We start from the raw sequence: 20,397 nt of genomic DNA, 5'->3' as shown, positions 1-20,397 counted from the left end.
GAATCTAAACAGATGCTTAATAACATATGATAACTTGTTGAAAAGATTACCGTAAATGTACCGTAAAAGTATACGTCGATCTAGAGGATCACGGTAGTAAAATCTTGTTCTTTCAAGTGGCTTATGAATCTAAATAGATGCTTAATAACATATGATAATTCATTAAAAAGATCACTATAAATGATAGGTATACGTCATTCTAGAGGATCACGGTAGAATGCCAAAAGACGCCTGGTTAAATATCCTCTCAATATCCTAGAGTCAGTGACAGAGGCATGCACACAGCAATCAGCAGTTCATCTCTGGTGTGTGCAAAGTGCTCTTGATAATAATTGCACTGTAACAGTGATTTAATTACAGGTGTGAGGAAATGTCACTTGGATGCTGGGGGAGGGAAGGAGGAGTTGTTGTTTTTTTCTCCATCCTTCTCTGTCATAAACCAATCAGTCCCAGGCAGAGTGGTGTCCTTGGGCTGCAGTGTCACGTGCAAACCTTCTGATAGCATCACTGCATCAGCTCATCTGCAGATAACAGGGGACTCCAAGCCAGATGTGGTCTAAATCCTGCCCTGATCTGGCCCGGCTTTGGCAGATTGGCTGCTATTTGGTGGTGTTATTTCTTCCCCTCCATCCCCACCGTGCCTCCACGGACCGGCACAAACCGGAATCTGAGCTTTCTTAATCAACAGCGATCTGAGACAAAGTCATAAATCACACAGACACAAAAAATCAAACTCCTCAACGCCTCTGAACTGCCTGCCCCCTTAAACGTATTATAGTATAAATCTTAGTGGCACCTTTCCTACTCATCTTTTTTTTTTTTTTTCATTTGGCTTGTTTGTTGTGCTATGCTCGGCAGAGAGAGTGAGAGAAAGGGAGGGAGAGAAGGTGAGAAGCAGACAGAGAAGAGAGAGCGAAAAGAGGATATAAAGAAAGAGATGGAGGGGTTTGTGAGAGGGAGAGAATGAAGCTTATGTGGAAATCAATGTGTTTTAGTTTCTTTGTCCTCTGTCCTCTGCCAGGTGAATGTGGGCCGATTCTGCCTTAAAACTGCAGGTCGAGGTGCGGAAGCTAAGAACAACAAAATGCATCGCTATTTTTAATGTGCTCGCTGTGATTCATCCCTGGAACAGACAGCTAATGGAGGAGCCTATGGCAGGGACTATTATAGCCATCAGGGCAAAGTGGAGCGAGGCTTTTCCTCTAAATGGGAGGGCTTGAAGGTGATGTGCATATATTGATAAGTTTATATTTACACATACCTCTCCAGCAGATGCAGAAGCTGCAGGAGCTACTGTGCTATCTCTCTATAAATCCCCCGGAGTGCAAAGATAATAAGTTAAGATTATTTCAAGAGTGCATTTGCCAACTTATCTTCAAAAATGCAAAACAAACGGGAAATAGACTGTAATATATAATTGAGGGTTATTTAAGGACCAAAAATACTGCGGCTCGGTTTGATGAGAGAAAAGTATGTTTGCCGTGTTTCTAATGTTAAGATCATTTGGACTGCATGGCGTTGCACAGAGACACAGAATTACAGTACACCCCGATACACTGGCAAGGACATTTAATGTTGGTCGCTATGGAGACCGGGTGATCTTCTATGGAAGCATTTTTCCCCTCAAGAAATTATATCTGCTATCTGGTGACATAGGCTAATTGTCCTCTTTGCTTTGTTCCAGTAATGCCCATTTGTACAAGAACAGCCTGTTTTATTAGTATCATTATTTTTAACAATGGCTGAAAGAGACGTCCAGAATAAAATACATACTTTTAACATACTCTTCAAATGAAATGTTATGCAACCCAACATTTTATAATGTTAACACTTCATAATGTGTTGATATTGTAAAGTATAAATATGACTCAGTATAAAATGTTTAAACTTTTAAATATTATAAACATGTGAGTTGTGAGAAAATATCATATACAATATTCTCAGTTGTGAGAAATATCATATACAATATATATTAATGGATTCTCATATGTGCTCTTTCGTGCCGTGCACATTATAAAACACCTAGTTACATAACATTTTAAAGGTATCAATATAAACATTTGCAGTAATGCAATCATGCATGGATAAACTGATTATGTATTATGATGCATCGTTATCCTGCTAATGCATGATTCACAGATTTAGTCAGAATGGTTCACAGTAAACAACACAATGAAGACCGGCTCATGCTTGTGTGTGCCACGGAAACGATAGTGTTAAGTATTTTTTTCTCTTGAGCATCACTCTCTCCCTCTCCCTTTCTCTGGATCACAGTGACAACTGTTCCAATATGTGACACCATGCGACGTGTGTGATGCCTGCAGAGTCCATCTGCCCATACTGCCTTTGCACCAGGCCCTGTGGCAAAGGCAACAGAGGGAGAGGGTGGGAAAGCAGTGGCGAGAGGAGAGATGGAGCAAAGACTAGAGGAGACAAGGAGAGAGAGGAGAGGAGAGGAGAGGACGGGAGACGAGAGGAGAGGAGAGAGATAAAAGTAGAGATAGAGTAGAGGAGGGGAGAAAAGACAGGATATTGGTTAAGGAGGAGAGATGAGAGATGAGACGAGAAGAAAGATGAGGAATGAGAGGCGAGTGCTCCACTTCAGCTCACAAGAGGGAGAGAGGTTCATAACAGGGCAGGTATTTTCCTGTGTCATGACTGGGAAAGGTTGGACAGGTTTAGGGTCAAAACCACTATGGGGTCATTTAAAAGTCTTTGCTCTCCTCTCTCTCTCTGCACCCCCCCCCCCCCCCCCCCCCACCACCACCACCACCACACACACACACACACACACACACACACACACACACACACACACACACACACACACACACACACACACATACACACACACACACACACACACACATATACACACACACACACACACACACACACACACCATCTCTGTCTCTCTCTGTCACACACACACACAAAAGGTGACTTTCCTCAGAGGAGTTTGACATTCTCCAATGTTAATCAGAGCAGAAATACTTTGGGAAAAGGTGGAATCGTCTCACTGCCTTAAAAAGCTACAGGACGTCTACCCCCTTTGAATGATTCTCAATATGCTATAATATTAACGCTACCACTACAACTAAAGTTAGTCTAGTAATACTAGTAGTACTGATACTAGTTGTAGCAATGGTTAAGTGAGACTCCATTATTTGTCATTATAAAACAATTGGGTTCTAGCGCGTAATTTAGCTGTTTCTGATTGGACGAGAGACGTTCCATGCTATAGGTTATTCTTCAACATACCTACAGTTACGGGACTTTTCACAGCTAAAAATAAATCACTCCGCGATGAAACATTCGCATTGATGATAACCGTTAATTCAAAGTTTTTAAAATTCCAAACCAAGACGTTGACAATGGAACTATTTTTTGTTGCGGAGAAACAATGGCGAAATAAACCATTTTTAATCAATAACTTCGTGTTGAAAACAATTGGGCCTGGCGGCCTCGGTGGCTACGGCCGAACACCACCCGTGGGATTATCCCTTACCTACCCCACTCCCACTCGTGCTATATCGCTTAATTATAATCTTACAAATCCTAGATGTGATGGAATGGTTTAAAGAGGCTAGTGGTGTAACCTTGACATAGCATTTATGAACCAAGCCAAGCTATAGGTATGTTGCCAAACACAGGTGCCGTTTATAAGGACATTCCTAAGTCCACATGGCCATGATATATACGTCACAGACTCAAAGTTCAAAGCTTTTGCCACAACTATTTGTGGTTCCTTGCAGTCTGAGTCATTTCAACACTTTAACAATCAGAATTCTCCTCCATCAAATTACTTTTCCATTGGATTTACTAAGAGTGTAATGAGGATGGTCTTTAACACTGGGAATAGGCTTTAAAGTAAGAAAAGGCTTTACATACAGTCTGTGTGTGCTCTCTGGGAATCTAAGATGGGGCCTTCTTTTCTTGTGTGGATCCACATAAGGACTTGGGACAACTGCTGTGTAAATAAGGAGAAGCAGGGTCCTTGGATTCTGAATTCTGTTATGTTCTTGTGCCTTGTGATGCATGATGTGTATATGCGTTTGCGATAGCAGACAAACAAAAACCTGTAATCTCATGACTTAGTTCCAGGGGTGCAGGGTGCTTTTAGCATGAAAGGTAACACGATACCCTGATAGAATTAGCACCTGCTGAACACACACAAACATACACATACACACACCCACACACTCACAACCCCCCCGTCCCCACCCCCCACCCCCCCCCCCCCCACACACCTATCAACTTTCATGGCCTCTAACCATCTAAATTGCTGCACTTAGCACGCAGCTTTAAACGATGCAGATTAAAAGCAATGCTAAACATTGTTTGCTTATTTGTCTGTTTATTTGTAGCAATGCTGACGCCCAACACTGCATCTTTTTGCGTCTAGGCAAATCGATATAGAACTGCTGACGCTCTCCCTATGCTCCCAGTCAGGTCTATGACAGTACAGTACAACACAAACACACACACACACACACACACACACACACATACACACACACACACACACACACACACACACACACACACACACACACACACACACACACACACACACATACACACTGATGAGAATCTGGAGCATCTTCATTTATTATACACAGTCTGACAGCACTACCCAGCCCTGAACCCCATGGCAAACAAACACCTAAACACACAAAGAGTAAAGAGAGAAAAAGGAAGAAATGGTAATACATAATAACAGCAAAACACTTCAGCCCGGGAACCACCAGCTTGGTGTGCCACAACTGTTAGAATGGCTCTGCCAGGCTGGCTATCTATCAGGGCTGTTTGTGTGGTAACATGAGTGAAGCTGGCATGGATGAGGTTGTCTGGGTGGGGCGGATGAGCCAGACACCTTAACTCATTTACTGTTGCTTAAAATAGGAGTGGGAGATGGGGTGGGTGATATAAAAAAATATTACAGACATGTTGAGGTGTGTTGCACGATCTGCACTTCTCATGGGTGTGCAGAAGTGTTTAGTAATAATAAATGTGTGTGTGTGTGTGTGTGTGTGTGTGTGTGTGTGTGTTTGTATGTGTGTGTGTGTGTGTGTGTGTGTGTGTGTGTGTGTGATTGTGTGTCCAGATACTTTGATGAGTATCTGGAATGAGTAGGAGGGTGTTGATGTTCCTCATGGAGGATGCCAGCAAATCTTGCAATCCTTTTCCCATCCAGGCAGCGCCTCGTTAGTGCGCCTTCAGGAGCCTTCGCAGGCATTAAGCTTTATGGCGCTACACTCACCCATTATGTCAACACTTCTGCCACACAAACAGCCTCTAATGCCCCCCGAGGTGCTGCCATACGCTACACTGCTATTAGACAAATCAAGGACACAAAACTTGTGATTGAGGAGCACGTAGGGAGCACAACAACACACTTAAAATACACCGAAAAAACAGAAACTCGCTAGTGTGACTCATACTGTGTCAACACACACCAGCAAGAGTGCATGCAGAAGACCAGCTGAAGGCTCAGAAGGGGGAGGCGTTGTCAGTTAACTGCTATAATGATGCATGCTTGCTATTCCATGACAGAGAGTAAATAAACAACAACTGTGCCTCGTTTTTATATTTTTCTTCACTCAGCGTCCTTATTAAACACTTTCCTTTTTTTTTGTTAAATTACTGTACAATCATACACGCATTGATAAACACTCGCATCAGTGAGCAAAAGTACCCATGTACGGAAAAAACTGGTTTTTACTGACTTTTCAAATCTTGTGTGTGGAGTGAACTGCAACTAGGACATATCTGGCAAACCATGTGTTGGGTGTGTTTGGAGACACATGAAGAAGTCTCCCCTCGGCCTGACTAAGCTCAGCTTGCATCTACGGCCCACTCCGTCCCTCAGTCAGTGTGTGTTCAGAGGCGCCATCTTCCCTCGAGTGATGTGGGTGCCTCTCCGGGTATGACAGCGTCTCCGTCCCACACAGTGAATTAGTCAGTACTTAACCCCGACTCTCCTCTGAGCTCCGTTTCCCAACTCATTACCAGCTCTTCCTGCTAGTAATTAACTAATCCCTCAGTAGGGGCATGATAATCTCGGGTTCGAAACGAAGCAACACCCTCTCCCTCCCCCTACTCCAACCCTGTGTTGATTTACACATTTCATCTCGCCAGCCCCTCCTTGAGGTGATTACAGCTATGCGTGTATGAGAGAATATCTTTAATATATTTGTGCTCGTAAAATAGCTACAAACATCCCCTGTAATGCCATTCGCCTCACTCTAAACCCCAACCCGGGGGTATAAATCGCTGTGTGTCACCACCATAAAACCCCCATCTGCACTAAGTGACCACAGACGCAGTGTGTGTATGTGTGAGTCTGTTTGTGTGTGTGTGTGTGGGGGGGGGGGGTCAGGGGATGTCCAGGGAAAGCACAATCTATAAGCTGAGAGGAGAGAAAGATGGAGAGGTTGTTAAGAGGCATTGTGTGGGCCACAGAGGTCCTGATTATTTCTCACCTTCATGGTGACCTTTATGTCATCAAGTCTGTCTGTTCCCATCCGATGGAGCTCCAATGGGACGTGTATCTCTTCGGAGAGTGTACGTGTGAGTGTGTGTGTGTGTGTGTGTGTGTGTGTGTGTGTGTGTGTGTGTGTGTGTGTGTGCGCAAATTTACACAGACACCTTTTGTAAACACACACCTAGACACACACACACACACAGACCCACACCCCACATTTGCCATTCCCCTCACCTTGCCTCAGATCTGCCGACTGCATCTAAACGACGGCCGCTGCTCCACCTAATTACGGACGCATCAGCCAGACTCATTCATGGCACAGCAGAACGACTCGGACAAAAGATTAGTCTTGCGGCTAAAACAAAGAGCCACCGCGACACCCACTTCAGACAGGCCTTTCACAGTCAACATACGACCGCTCTCCCTCTTCCCCCCTCCAGCCTTTCTCCTCCAAACTCCATCGATCGCTGGGCTCCTCTTGCTCTTTTTCCTGCCTTTGTCCAGGGCCAAATGGCGTATTGCATTTCCGACAGTGGTTCCTCAGACACACACATCTCACAGTTCAAATAAAAGCAAATTTACCACGTCCAGGTGGTTGATTTTTATTCAATGGCAATAAAAAAAAGCTTTAAATGTGGTGCATCTAATTAACGGTAAGGATGCACGCAGTAAAATGTCCCCTTTAGCACGGGCAGGAGGAGGCAAGGAACAGAGGCCTCCAGCTCAGCAGAAAATGCTACAAGACTGAAACATCAAAAGGATATCTGCTGGATCGTGCAATCTGTCAGACTGACAAGCTTGGGTAATTAGCCAGATGAGAGGAAGTAAAAATGTACCTGTGTTTCTCATTTACATAAATTGTTAAGACAAATCATGTTAAATTGTGCTAGTGTATGCATGTGTATTGCAGTGGTTGTGTAATCTCTCTTTAACCTCTGATTGAGGAGTATGTTTTAAAATTGCACGCCGATTAACACTACCAGGAATTGAGAGATGCCTTCGTATGTAATTTCCTTTTGTAGCACTGAAGAGAAAAATAATGGTATATGTAATTATGTTATTAATTACTAGACACTTGCTGAGGTTAATATAATATCACTTTATGTTTTATCTTGCTCCCCTTATTCTACATATAAAAGAGTTATACCATGAATAATATGTCTTTCTTTCATTATCATTTTTTTGTTATCATCTAAACATTGAGCCATACAATGTAACAGTTCATTTAAGTCAGGTTACTTGAATGGAGAAGAAATATTTAGCACGACACCTGTGACATGTCCATGCTTGTGTCTGTATGTAGACATCTTACTGAAAGTATTTAGGCTAAATCATTCTCTATCTTTATTTATATATTAAATAATGGTTCCTACTTTACATAACAATTATATGACAGCGATACACCCAATGCTACTGTGTGGCTGTGATTATCTTTAGGGGCCCAGTCAGCACCCTGTTTCTATAATCCAATTCCAACTGTGCTGATATTCAGCATAACAGCGCTCCGCTTTGGTGATACTGCTGAAGTGTGTCCTCCGCAGGGCCACGTGCAATCCTCTTCTCCTCACATTCCTGAAGTGTCTAGGCCATCCTTCATTTTCACATTCCCCCACAGTATGAGAGCCAGCAGGTGAACTGTGTAAAGTGGTAACACTAATGACCTTCACCTATAGAGAGACGATGAATGGGCTCCAGGAAGAGGTCATGCTACCCATATTCATGGAAATGGCCATATTGGTAATGAACACTCATTTTTTTACAAGAACTCAAGCACAGGTTTTCATCCCGCTGATAAATGATCCAATCACACCGGTCGGCCAAATGCTCATGCGCTATAAACATGCTGGCGCCCTGCAGAATAGATGGTGTCGGATACTTATTAAGTAATGTATAAACAAAATCCAATTACTCTCGATGCTATTTACATGAAAATACCGGAGTGGGTGCAATCAAGGCAAGATAAATGACGAGTCATATTCCGACAACCTACTGAGATATGAAAAAGTGCATTTTATTTTTGTTCCATTTTATTTAGTTTGTGGGAGACGCTATCAAGAGAAACGATTGCCCAAACGAAGGGGTACATCGAGAGGCAACAGCAATGAGTGACTCTAATCCTACAGAAAGGGGATTTTGCAAGAATCTCACGACCAGCTGCAGCATTCCTGCCCATTGCAATTTCACTGGAAGAAGAGTCACTTGATTGCCTTGTGGAGTAAATATGTCTGTGCAGGTTTGATTTGTGAGGGGGAAGAGATTGAGGGCTTCCATAGCTGTCTCCAATCTCAATGAAATATCTCTCTAGACACGACGCTGGGGCCCAAAAATGCTGAGCCTCCCCTGACAAGAGATGTTGAGTCGAGAGCAAGGACTTCTGGGAAAATTGACACCTGTTGAAATACTAGATGATGTCTTACAGGGCATTTTTTATTTATTGCCCAAGCCTCTTAAATGTTTTGACCATGACAGCATTTTTTAGTTGCAACATTTCTGAAGTGTAAGCATTCGGTGAAGAGAACAATTTCTGCAATGTTTTTGTTTGTGGATAACATTGTGGGTACTTATCAAATGTCAAGTATGGGGGAGGAGGCGGGGGGGGGGGGGGGGGGCGGGGGGGGGCATTGGGAGGCACATTTGGGATGCCGATTGGGTAGCTAGCTAGCTATGTATAAAGGAATCTTGAATTGCAGTTGTGGCATAAAAATACAGGGACTCATATTTTAATACAAGGACAGTGATGGTTTGATATGCAAAACATGCTGAAAGGCTCTTTTTAGGAACTTACTATTTTAATTGCCTGACAACTTTTTGAGATCAACATTCATCCAATGGGCCGATAGGATGTTAATAATGTTATCTACTACACAAACCAAACTCGCTTTATCAGTCGGCAGCCAAACACGAAACTCTTGATCAATACACTGAGGCCCATTTTCATGAACGAGGTATAAATAATACCTGCCATTGTCCCTCTTTGATTGAGCTACAATACTCATTCAGAGGCACAGAAATGCATTAAAAGAAAGATTTGCATTTATATTGGATTTCTCATCTACAAAAAGTGCTCGAGATACAAGAGCCCTCCAACAATGACCACGAAGAGCACATCATCGCACAAATAGTCTATGGAGTGCATCCGACTAATAGAGTATGCAAAACACATGGTGTATGTCTCCCCACAGGTTATGTAGCCTTCCGGCCGCCCACATACAAGTTGGGTCTTTAGACCCTTGATGTTCTTTATGCAATGAGAGGCTCCTTCACTGCAAAGACTTCTATACACACAAAGCAGATGTTCCCTTCAGAAGATACCGAATGGGACATAGAAAGCAACTGATCCAATAAAAAGAGAGAGAGAAAGAAAGAAAGAGAGAGAGAGAGAAATCTGGTCATGCATCTGGTCGTATATCAGTTTCAATCGAATAGTTGAAATTGTTGTTTAGTTGTTCAACTGTCAGGTTATTTAGTGTAAAAGCACCTTCAGAAACTGGAACAGACATTATCGAAGCCCATTGTATGACTGGCAAGTTATTTAATTATACCTCAGGCCCACCCGGTTAGGCCAGAAATTATAAACATGCCGTTCTTCCTCTTCAAATTGATGGTGACCTTTCGGCTAATCCCCTCCAGGAGAGCCTGGGAATGTGAAATCAACCCCGCTGGCCTCTGGTAAGAGGCCGTGCCGGCGGCTTAGTCAAGTCTGGAGGTTGGGCTGGTTGCTGATGGTGGCTGGCATTGTCCAGTGCTAACTGCCTGGCTAATCTCTGGGCACTAGAAGAGCCTGGAGGAAGAAAGCTGTCATCCACCATCACTCATGGTAACACTGTATTTGAACAGCTACTGTGTCTGAATCAGAGAGACAAAGGATGCCCACAGGAGATCTGAAACTGTTGTTGTTGCTGTTGTTTGTTTGTTTGTTTATTTGCTTTTCATCCCGACTTGGCTTACATACATGCTTTGGATTTTTTGCAAATGAAGGAGACCTCACTTCAGTCCATTAAATGGGATTCTGTGAAAATTTAAGGGACATGCCACATTGGGAATGTAGCAGTCGTTTCACAGGGAAATAAGATATATATGTTTTCATATTCTCAAATCGATGACATTCATGGTGTTAGAAATCCTCGCCAGTGAAGGTTGTTTATGTTTTAATTATGTTTAAATAAAAGTTCATAAAAGACACAAAGGCTAATAAATGAGAGGTGCAAAGTGTCCCCTTTACATTTGCTGTATCAAGGCTGACATATCAGCTTGGCTTCCCTGATGATAAATGAACTATGTCACATTTTTGCTCCATAGAAGTAAACCTGCACAGCACACTACAGAGCCCACAAACACTCTTAGAGTTAAACACTCACTACCTTAAAGTTATAATTTTAACCGGAGGAATAAGAACACCTAGTGCAAGTCAATAAAGCATCCTCCTCTGTCCTCTGTCCTCTGTGACACCATTGCACCAGTGTGTACAGTTGTGTGCTGCTAACACAGATGGTATCGGCAACCCTCAGAGTGGCTGGTTCAGAGTGGGATCTGTCTCTGCTTGGAGACGAATTGGTTCCAGCATCTGGTGTTAAGTTGAAGGAAAAAACACACTTTCCCCATGAGAAATGGGGCTCCTTTCGTGCTAAGTCATGGAAGCAAAAATCGTTCTCTTTTGCGGAGCAAAACGAAAGGGGAAAATGATAGGAATGAAACAGAATTTCCGCTCACTTGATGGATGAGTCAGGCTCCTCGTTCTGACAGTTGTGCATATGTCTGACAGATGTGAAGGCAGATTTTCTGATTACATTTTTAATGAGAAGTGCAGTGTATTCCGCTCTGTATCGACGAGAGATTTAATTGTCTTGTCACAAGCAAGGCGATATCGTGCATTGATGGCTGAATTCGATGCCTCCATCTGTTTGAGGTGACAGACGGACAGAATTCCCCTCTCCAAAACCCTCATCCGGCTCCAGGTAGCACATCCCTAACAGGAACATTACGGGTCTCAACAGTGCATCGTATAATGAATCACCCATGTAAACTGCATTACCTCCCCTAGGCATAGTGCATTGACTGTTGCTCACTCTTCATATGTACCGATGGGACTCCTTTTGTCAGGGACTGCTAATCGACACTACAGGTTCCCAGAATGCCTGGCAACCTGTCAGACTACACATCATGAAAACCCGCCGTTGACACGCAACAAAGGGAAACCTACAGAGAGCTTTTATTCTGTGGCAATTCACACTGTAAGCAAGTGTGTGAAAGAGAGAGAAACGGAGACAGAGAGTGAGAGAGAGAAAAAAATTGAAAGAGAGAGCTCAGAAGAGTCAAAGTCCCTCGTCTGCAGCTCCCCAAGTATATTAATCAAATATGTACAATGTATCAGACTTTTTTCTGCTCCAGGATTCAGAAGTGAAGACAAACAAGACAAGTAATCAAAGCATGCCCTTGTGAAAGGCGGGAAGACGTCTCATTATTTGTTTGCTGTACCTTGTCAGTGAAACACAAGTGTATTTACAAGGCAACAAAAGAGTTTGGAGAAGAATAACATTTGGATTCTCTACTGGCAGTTCTCAACATTCAGAAACTGGGAAAACAGAGGAAAGATGCAGAGCATAACGCCTGTCAAATGGCAAAATATTCAACATCTCTGTAAACTGGACGGTTAAACTATGACACATACTGTTCAAGTTAGGGTATTTCAACGTTACACAAGTGAAATAAGGTATGGTGTGTTGTTATACTATGTAGTGCAATATATGTTTATGCCTGGCTCACATTCATCAGACTGAAATGTGTTGACAACTTTATACATTTGCCATTTGCATTGTGGGATTGAGAAGGGGAGGTGGGGGCTTCAGTGGGAAATCGGAGAATGATTGCATACCTCACTGATGACTTAGCCTTGAGAGATCATTAACCTTTGAGGTATCATTCTTTGTCTCCCCTCCCAGACAAACACAGCAGGCTTCCACACACAATCACAGGCAGGATAGGACGGCACTCACACCAAATTGTCCCTAACTGACCTGAATTTACGTGAAAGGCGGTATCCTAATTCAATGCAAATTGTGAGTACATTGTTACTCCAGATCCCTCAAAGCATTATTGTTCCTCAGTACAATACAAATACTTCAAACAATACAAAGCCAGTTAGAGGTTTGGGCAGCCAAGTCTACAAAGCTACATTTCCCATTCGCCTTTGTTTTTTGTGGTGTTCTTTGTTACTTTGTTATTTTTATCTTATTATTTTTAGGGTTTGATTTGTGAACATGCTTTGCTGTGATACACACGCCAAATAATCCCTGTGCAAGCACAAACAAAAATCCTACAAACACTTAACAACCCCCCTGGACCAGCCATTTGCACTTAAGTATATGACAGTAAAATTCAGACTTCTGCCAAAAATAATTCTTGACTTGAGCCTTCAGGAAGACAAATGAGTAGTTAAACAAGAGTTTTGTGATTGTGTAATTGTACTTAATAGTAGCTATATAGTATCAGTGAGCTGTGTTTTGGAAAATGAGTTGCATTAAATAGCAAGAGTTTGTTATTTCTCCAGGCAAGTCGTCATGCTTAAGTGCAAGCGTGTTCAGAATGGTCCCTGCTTCAATATAGAGAAGGAATAACATATATTAGAGTCACTCTCCAGCTAAAAGCAGTCCTATAATCTGGGAAAGAGGGCACTTTAGAGGGCAGTACTTTTTATAAGCTTCTGTTCAGCTTTACACGGGCTGGCAAAGTATTAAACAACCCCGCCTAAGACGTGCCTGCTCAAACTAAGGCTTTTGAGGGCTTCAGAGAAATTGGGATTCAGAGGACCCACATGGGAAGAGGAACTTCAGCTACGCGGATCACCAAGAGCAATGTGCAAAAGTGCCACTCACCTATACATTTTATATCGGGTCGTAAATCCCTGACGGTATCTCTCCACGAAGGAGAGGTAACTCCGCGAGTGGTGGAAAGGCCCCCGGTCGGAGATGAGCCAATCAAACTGTTTGGTGACATGCTGCTCAGTAGCGGATGGGTCCGTACGGGAAGACTGAACTGTTATATGGTCCCATATAAACAGGAAACAGATGACCTCAATAAACCTCCAGTTCATGCTTTTCCTGAAGCCGCTCGCTGTTCATTCTCGCTCCATTCTGTGGAGACCTGGGGAGGCAGAGAGAGAGAGAGAGAGAGAGAGAGAGAGAAGGAGGGATGGAGAGATTTGGGAAGGAAGCAGAGAATGAAACAGACAATAGAAAAGAGAGAAAAACATTAAAATCCAAAGTTCTACTTTAATCTCCACTCTGACACACTCCATGAATCTAAGCCTAATCTCGTTGATGTAACATAATAAGGTTTGAACCTACAGACGTTCCTTTTTCAGATGTTTTATTTTCTCTAAATAATATGCATCCTGTCACATTCTCCCCTCTTATTTACCTTTTTTTTCAAACCCTCTGGCCTATTCACCGGACCCAGGGCATGGGTCTCCATTCTAACGAGGACACTTGCCCTTTTCTCAGATGGAAATCTATTAGAGCTGGGCGGTAGTGGCCTTCTCTTTATGCAGACTAATTGCAGTTGTGATAGGCTCAGACAAGGTTAAGAAGCTGCCTTATGATATGTTGTGACATGAAGTCGGTTGAGCATAAGAACTGAGTCTCGTTTTCAGTGATAATACGAGGCGAGTATTTCTAACTATTTAGGACAAACATTTGCATTTGTAAGTGAGTTATGCAAGTCAGTCCAACAAAACATGGAAAAAGAAATGACCAAATAAAATATATATTCAAAATGTAGAATTTTTCGTAACACATTACTTGAATGGGCCATTATGAGAGTGTCAGTAATCTACCTCCAAATAACAGAATTTGAACATATTTGTTTGTAAATATAGTTTGTTTTTGTTTCCTGTTGTCAACATTGTTACCAGATGGTTTGTTGGTGGTTTATGTTGGCCCATGAAAATCCAATTGGACCTCTTTCCCAATTTATAATGTTTTCTAAGAATGTGTACTGTAATCCTCTGCATTAGAAACAATGAACAGAAGACATCTGATGTATCCATGAAACGGCTGTAAAATAAGCACCTGTTGTCATACTTATTCACATTTCCCCACGCTATAGTTTTCTCTGCTCCAGAGACATGAGACATGAGAGACGATAAAAATGAGGAACACCAATTGCACACAGACACACAGACACAGACACAGACACAGACACAGACACAGATACAGACACACACACACACACACACACACACACACACACACACACACACACACACACACACACACACACACACACACACACACACATATACACACACACACACACACACACACACACACACACACACACAGTTACACACACAGCCTACTAGATGAGCGAAACACACTCAGTCAAACGACTATGTCACCAACAGAACATTATTATCCACTTGCCCCTGGATTCATGTCTCGCGACTCAGATAAGGCAGCCATTTTCATCAGTAATTATGCTTAAGAACTTTGGCCCCTGGCTGCAACACGGCCTTACGCTGAGCTATTAAATTAGAGCTACTGTAGACAGAAACCTCTTTCTGTCTCCCTTTCTCATGCTTTATTAGCGACTAGCACCACATGACAGAGCCCTACAAACAGAAGCAAGAGATTCCTTCTGGATTTTCTCTGGGGACGATTATTCCTTGATTTCAATAGCCTCTCTGTGAAATGCATGCTGGTCCAAAGAAAAACAAAAAAAAATTAAGCTTCATTATTTGAAGAATTTCCTTCGGCCACTGAGCAATGCATGTACTGGTTTCCTCAACTTACATCAAATGGAATTCTCTTCCGTCAACAGCTTTCCCTTTAGTGCACTCTCCATAACGCTGGCAGATTGAATTGTTCTGCACTGTTTTTGCATCAGCACCAGTAGAGCTGGATTAAGCATCAACACCTCCACCTCCATGACACACAGACAAGTTGAAGACTACCCCTCAACCAGTGTGCCTGTCTACATCAGTTAGAGAATTAAGAGCTCAAGGCCAATTGGTGTCCCCTTCTCAGTGGCAGGCTGTTCTAGCCCTAGACTGCTGTGGCAATGACAAATTCATGGCAGCATGATCTAATGAAGCCTCCTTTAAGATAATTAGTTTAGACTAATTTGAGGCTGGCTGTCAGAACATAACAATACATCACGTAATTGAAACGAAAGATGTGGGGAGGTGCGCCAAGGATGGATACATTGTTTTGCATAAGCTTCAATAACATCGCAGAATGGAGGGGGATATCAAGACATGAGCATAGCAGGATATGAGATGTGTGAACTTGTCCCCCCCCCCCCCCCCCCCCCATCAATCGGTCCCCAGCACGTGAGGCAGGCGAAGCTTTCACACATGAGACACATGAATGTATGCATATGCGTCACTGTAATATTAATAGATGGCTAGTGGCCAGATTAATATTGTATTATTAAAAAGGTTAATGGAGGAATTGTTAGAGGCGACGCTGCCCAATAACGCTCTCTGCACTATAAATGAGCAGAGGCAGTTCTTATGACACAAACACAGGTGAGGATTTGTAAAAAAAAAAATTGCAAAAGACAGGGATTACATAAAATACATTTACTGTATATGATGAAAACATAAAATAGCCTAATTTTTGAGGCTGTAAAACACAATTTATATTAAACACATGCAAATCTGTCTGAGTGTCCTTCATGGGCTACTGTGAAGATGAGAGGGAGAGGGGATAAGGACTTCCTCAGCTCCTCAGAAAACAGAAGACAGTGTGTTGGGTTATATTAGTCTCAAACCTTGGTGATCAAAACATGAACAGAACCCTTGGCGCAGAGACTTGAGCATTCTTGGCTCACCACTCAACAACCTCCGTCGAGCCCGAGCTAGAGTCCAATCCACATCTCCTCACACCCCCCTCCCCCCCCTCCCCAGACACGCACACACAAACACACACACCACCACCCACCCTGCTCACACTCCCTAGTTGTTGATGTGACCCCACCAGTCACAAAGCTGTCAGTGAGGTCACACAGCTCCCCAGATGACATCATCGCCATTCCTGAGAGAAATCTTCCCTCTCATCCTCCTCCTCAATCACGACACTATGAAGACTCAGATATCCACACTCAATCTGACCAGTCACCCAAGGGTTTATAACACCCGCAGTCAGCTGAAGGAGAGAAAAAAAAATCTCTTCCTCTTTGTAAAGCACACATTGCACTGATTTACAGGTCTGTCTCACAGAGGTTGAAATTAGTTTTGTGAAAGGCGAGCAGTCATTCACGCTGTAATACGACCATCGGAGCACAGTCAAGGGCTATTAAAGCTCTCCTCCTGACAGTCTCTAATGAAACTTAAATCCACTGTCTGGCTTCTATAGATTGCTCATGGAGGTCACGGGTTGTGTTTGCTGATAGTTTTAGCGTAAATACGTAGCTGTCAAAGGCAATATCGGGTTTAGTGTTCCATGGTAGTGATGGAGCGTGTCACTTCAGAATGTACCTGCCACGTCTGATGTGTGACCAAGAGTTCAATTACAATTCCCAATTATATGGGTGAGATGGGTTTCTTTATTATTGAGAACATAATTAAAATGCTTTGGCAGTACTGTACTTTTTTTATAACATAACTCACTTTTTCTACTTCATGAGACTAATCGGTTATCTGGTCATCCATTAACTTCTTATGTGAGATACATTTAGAATTCATTCTCAGAGTAGTCAGGAGCACTGCTGATTTCTGGACCACCACAGTCTTAATTGAACAGTGTTCACAAACACTATTAATATTTCAGAGGGCATGAATATGTATGGATCATAGAAATAGACACAAATAGACACAGTGGAATGGCCATTCCTATTCATGATGGTGTTTCCACATGAAACACAGAATAGCAAGTAAATAAAAAAATGGGGGCCCCGATTATGTTCAATATTGAACGCTCCAAAGTCGTTAAATAAATTAAATACATAACTTCACACACTTATTAGTAACCATTCTAAGGAGCATCAGCAAAGTTCCCAGTGATATACGAAGCTCTGTAAATGGAAGAATGTCGATTATGACCATTTTATCCCTTCTTATTCTACAGTCGGTAGAGAGAGGGCGATGTTGAGCATTTGCATCCCACCTCCCCAGCGTCTGTCCCTAAATCATTCTTCATATACTACGAGAGCTGGGGAGCGCTTCAGAGTGGGTCTCCTGTGGAGACAAATACAGCTTCTGATGGGGCTTTCAGCTAAAATTGAATTTTTAGCCTTCTTCCCTGCGCCCCGTTTTCCGCATTTCTTTGTTTTGTTATCTCATAGCGTGGGGATGCATACTGTTTGCAAATCTGAAATCATTTTTACACATCTGCCTAAAGGGACCAGAGTGTGAATTGCCACAGTAGGTGAGTTAAGTGAGTTTAGTGACGTTAGCGGATCAAGAAAGTTCTAGAGATATAATGGAGAAGGCTGTCCACCACACCAACGGTGGCAAAATAAAATGTGATACTACATACTATTACAACTAATACTACTACTTCTACTGCCATTACTACTACTAATAATAATAATAAGAAGAAATAATAACAATAACAATAATAATCACCCCCATAATAATAATGATAATGAAAAAGAAAAATAACTTCAGTAAAATAGGAAGTCTTACTATTTGTAAAAAAAAAAATTACCACATTGATGTAAGTGGACAGCAGAAATGTCCCCAGACATACTGTTGAATTGGACAAATTCCCCTGAGGGAGATTTTAATGACCATGCTCCTGCTGGTCTGGAAAGTGCCCGCAATGTTCTATTCAATCAGCACATTTTTTAAAGATAGGAGGCTAAAAAGTGCTTATGTGACACTTCAGAAATTCACATTAGGGTTGTTTTCAGCGGCTGATTACAAAGTCTTTCACTTGGCGGGCTTTGACAGAACCTAATCGATCTCCACTGCCCAGTTAGGGAGCCTGAACTCTCCTTTGTTCCAGAGAGTTCACCGGAATAAGAGGCTTCTTGTGCTAGTGGTCCCAGGGTGGTAAAGGATGGAGCACGTCTAGGCCCAGCTTTAAGGGGTGTTATTGAGCCTTCTGGTGCACAGTGTTCCACAGGGACAACAACAGCATGGGGACAGCAGAAGCTAAAGCTGGAGGTTTTTACTCTGGGGCTCAGTGTAACCTCACAGATCCAGGTTTCAATTACTTTTGATGGGCCAAAAGTGCCTGGATGCCAAACCTTTTGGTCAAGCACCTATCCTGGGGTAAAGACACGTCTGACTCCTGCTATATCTGCTCCCATCAGCACATTAGGCTCATTTGAGAGAGAAGAAACACTGGATCTACACAGGACCAGCAACATGTTTGTTTGTTTGTTTCTTCCAGAAAATTATTTCTATTTTCATTTTATTTGAAATGTCACATAGGTTTAGGTATCTACACATCCTCAGGTATCTACATTTAGAGCTGGCATGTAAACAACTATCATAAGGTATCGATTTTTGTGCATCTTCCTTTTGTAAAAATAAACCGACTTTCCAAGTTTCTGTTTTTGCCTTTTCCAGGTATGTTTCAGATTAAAATAAAGGTGCTAAAAAAACAAGTGCAGCAAGCACAACCCTGCTCCGAAAGTGGTAACGAGCAACTCGGCTTCAGAAACAAGTGTCAATCACCATGAAACGTGATTCCCAGGAGTATCTCCATAGTCAGACAGCGCAGGGATTTGCATACTGCCATTTGATATTTGTCCGTGACTGGGACTGTGAGCTACAGGGAAGCTTGAGGGAAAGAAGACAGACCTAGAGAAATAGAGAGAGAGAGAGAGAGAGCGAGAGCGAGAATAAGCCCATTCCTCTTGTTCTGACAAGCCTCCAAAATTATTAAAATGATCCCCCTTGCCCTGCCTGAAGCCCCTTCTGGACAGGTCTGCTAATAGCCTGCCACTTGCAATCGCTGGCGAGCTGGTGAGGAATGGAAGGGCCCTAACTTCATTTGTAGCGGATTCTCTTCCCTTTGTTGCCTTATTTAGGGCTGCAGCGGCACTCTGACCTTCAGAAGTCATGGCTCAGCAAGTCTGCCTCGATAATTAAATGCCTGAGCCGCTCACGGACCAATCGGCGCAGGGACAGGATCAATGGCCGATTTTAAAAACAAACTAATTCACTAATGGCTTGAGTTATTGTCCCAATTTACCTGTGCACTGAATTATTGTCCTCCAATCCAGCGGTGAGAGGAGGGATCAATAGTAGCAGTGGCTGCTGCGGACGTGAGGGGCGTTGGTGTCCGGCCGCGTGCGCATGGATGCCTTCTGCGTGGCATGGGCCGGACTCACACACAGTGGTAGCTCTGTCATCTTGCCAAGTCATAAACAATGTTTGAGTGTCGCAAGCCGACAGCTTGGCTGCTCAAGGTGTTGTGGTGTTTGGTCCAGATAGATTTGGCACGCTAAGTAAGCACACAATTAAATTAAACAGTCGAAACCCCAAGTGTCTGCTTCTGTCACTTTAGTCTAGATTAGACCGTCTCTAAAATTACTATTATTACTATTACAATTATTTCTAGTACTATTACTATTACTATTATTATTATTATTATTATTATTATTATTATTATTATTATTATTATTAAGAGAAAGAAGATGATGAAAGAGAGGAAGTAATTATTTGTATTCCTTTGACAAATAAACAAATAACTATCTGCTTGCAGTATCACCTTTTTAGTAGGTAGAATAAATATCTGTTTGAGGTTATCACAAAACACATATGGCAGAGTAATCAGGTCTCTAATAGTCAGCACAAAAGAACAAATGCATGGAGGCTCCTACACAAATGATGCTTTGGTACACAGGAGGAAAGAAACAGTCAGCAGTACAAGACCTTGTCCTCAAAGAGTGTATGTTCAGCACCAAAGCCTTGCATTCACACCCCTTCCCTTAAAAATACAGCATGTTTGATGGCT

The 20,397-nt window shown here is 42.6% G+C and overlaps 1 protein-coding gene across 1 annotated transcript in view; it reads right to left on the bottom strand.

Moving 5' to 3' along the window:
* Positions 1 to 13,577, bottom strand: part of brinp1 (bone morphogenetic protein/retinoic acid inducible neural-specific 1) — a gene marked incomplete at both ends in the record, with an annotated part of 63,967 nt that extends 50,390 nt beyond the window's left edge. Inside the window, one exon of the mRNA XM_080846989.1 lies at positions 13,360 to 13,577. Coding sequence (XP_080703115.1) covers positions 13,360 to 13,577 — 218 coding nt within the window. The remainder of the gene's footprint in view (positions 1 to 13,359) is intronic.
* Positions 13,578 to 20,397: the final 6,820 nt, after the last annotated feature.

The sequence above is a fragment of the Sprattus sprattus genome (assembly GCF_963457725.1).
Source record: "Sprattus sprattus genome assembly, chromosome: 11".
NCBI classification, from domain to species: domain Eukaryota; kingdom Metazoa; phylum Chordata; class Actinopteri; order Clupeiformes; family Clupeidae; genus Sprattus; species Sprattus sprattus.
This window is presented reverse-complemented; position numbering and strand designations above follow the sequence as displayed.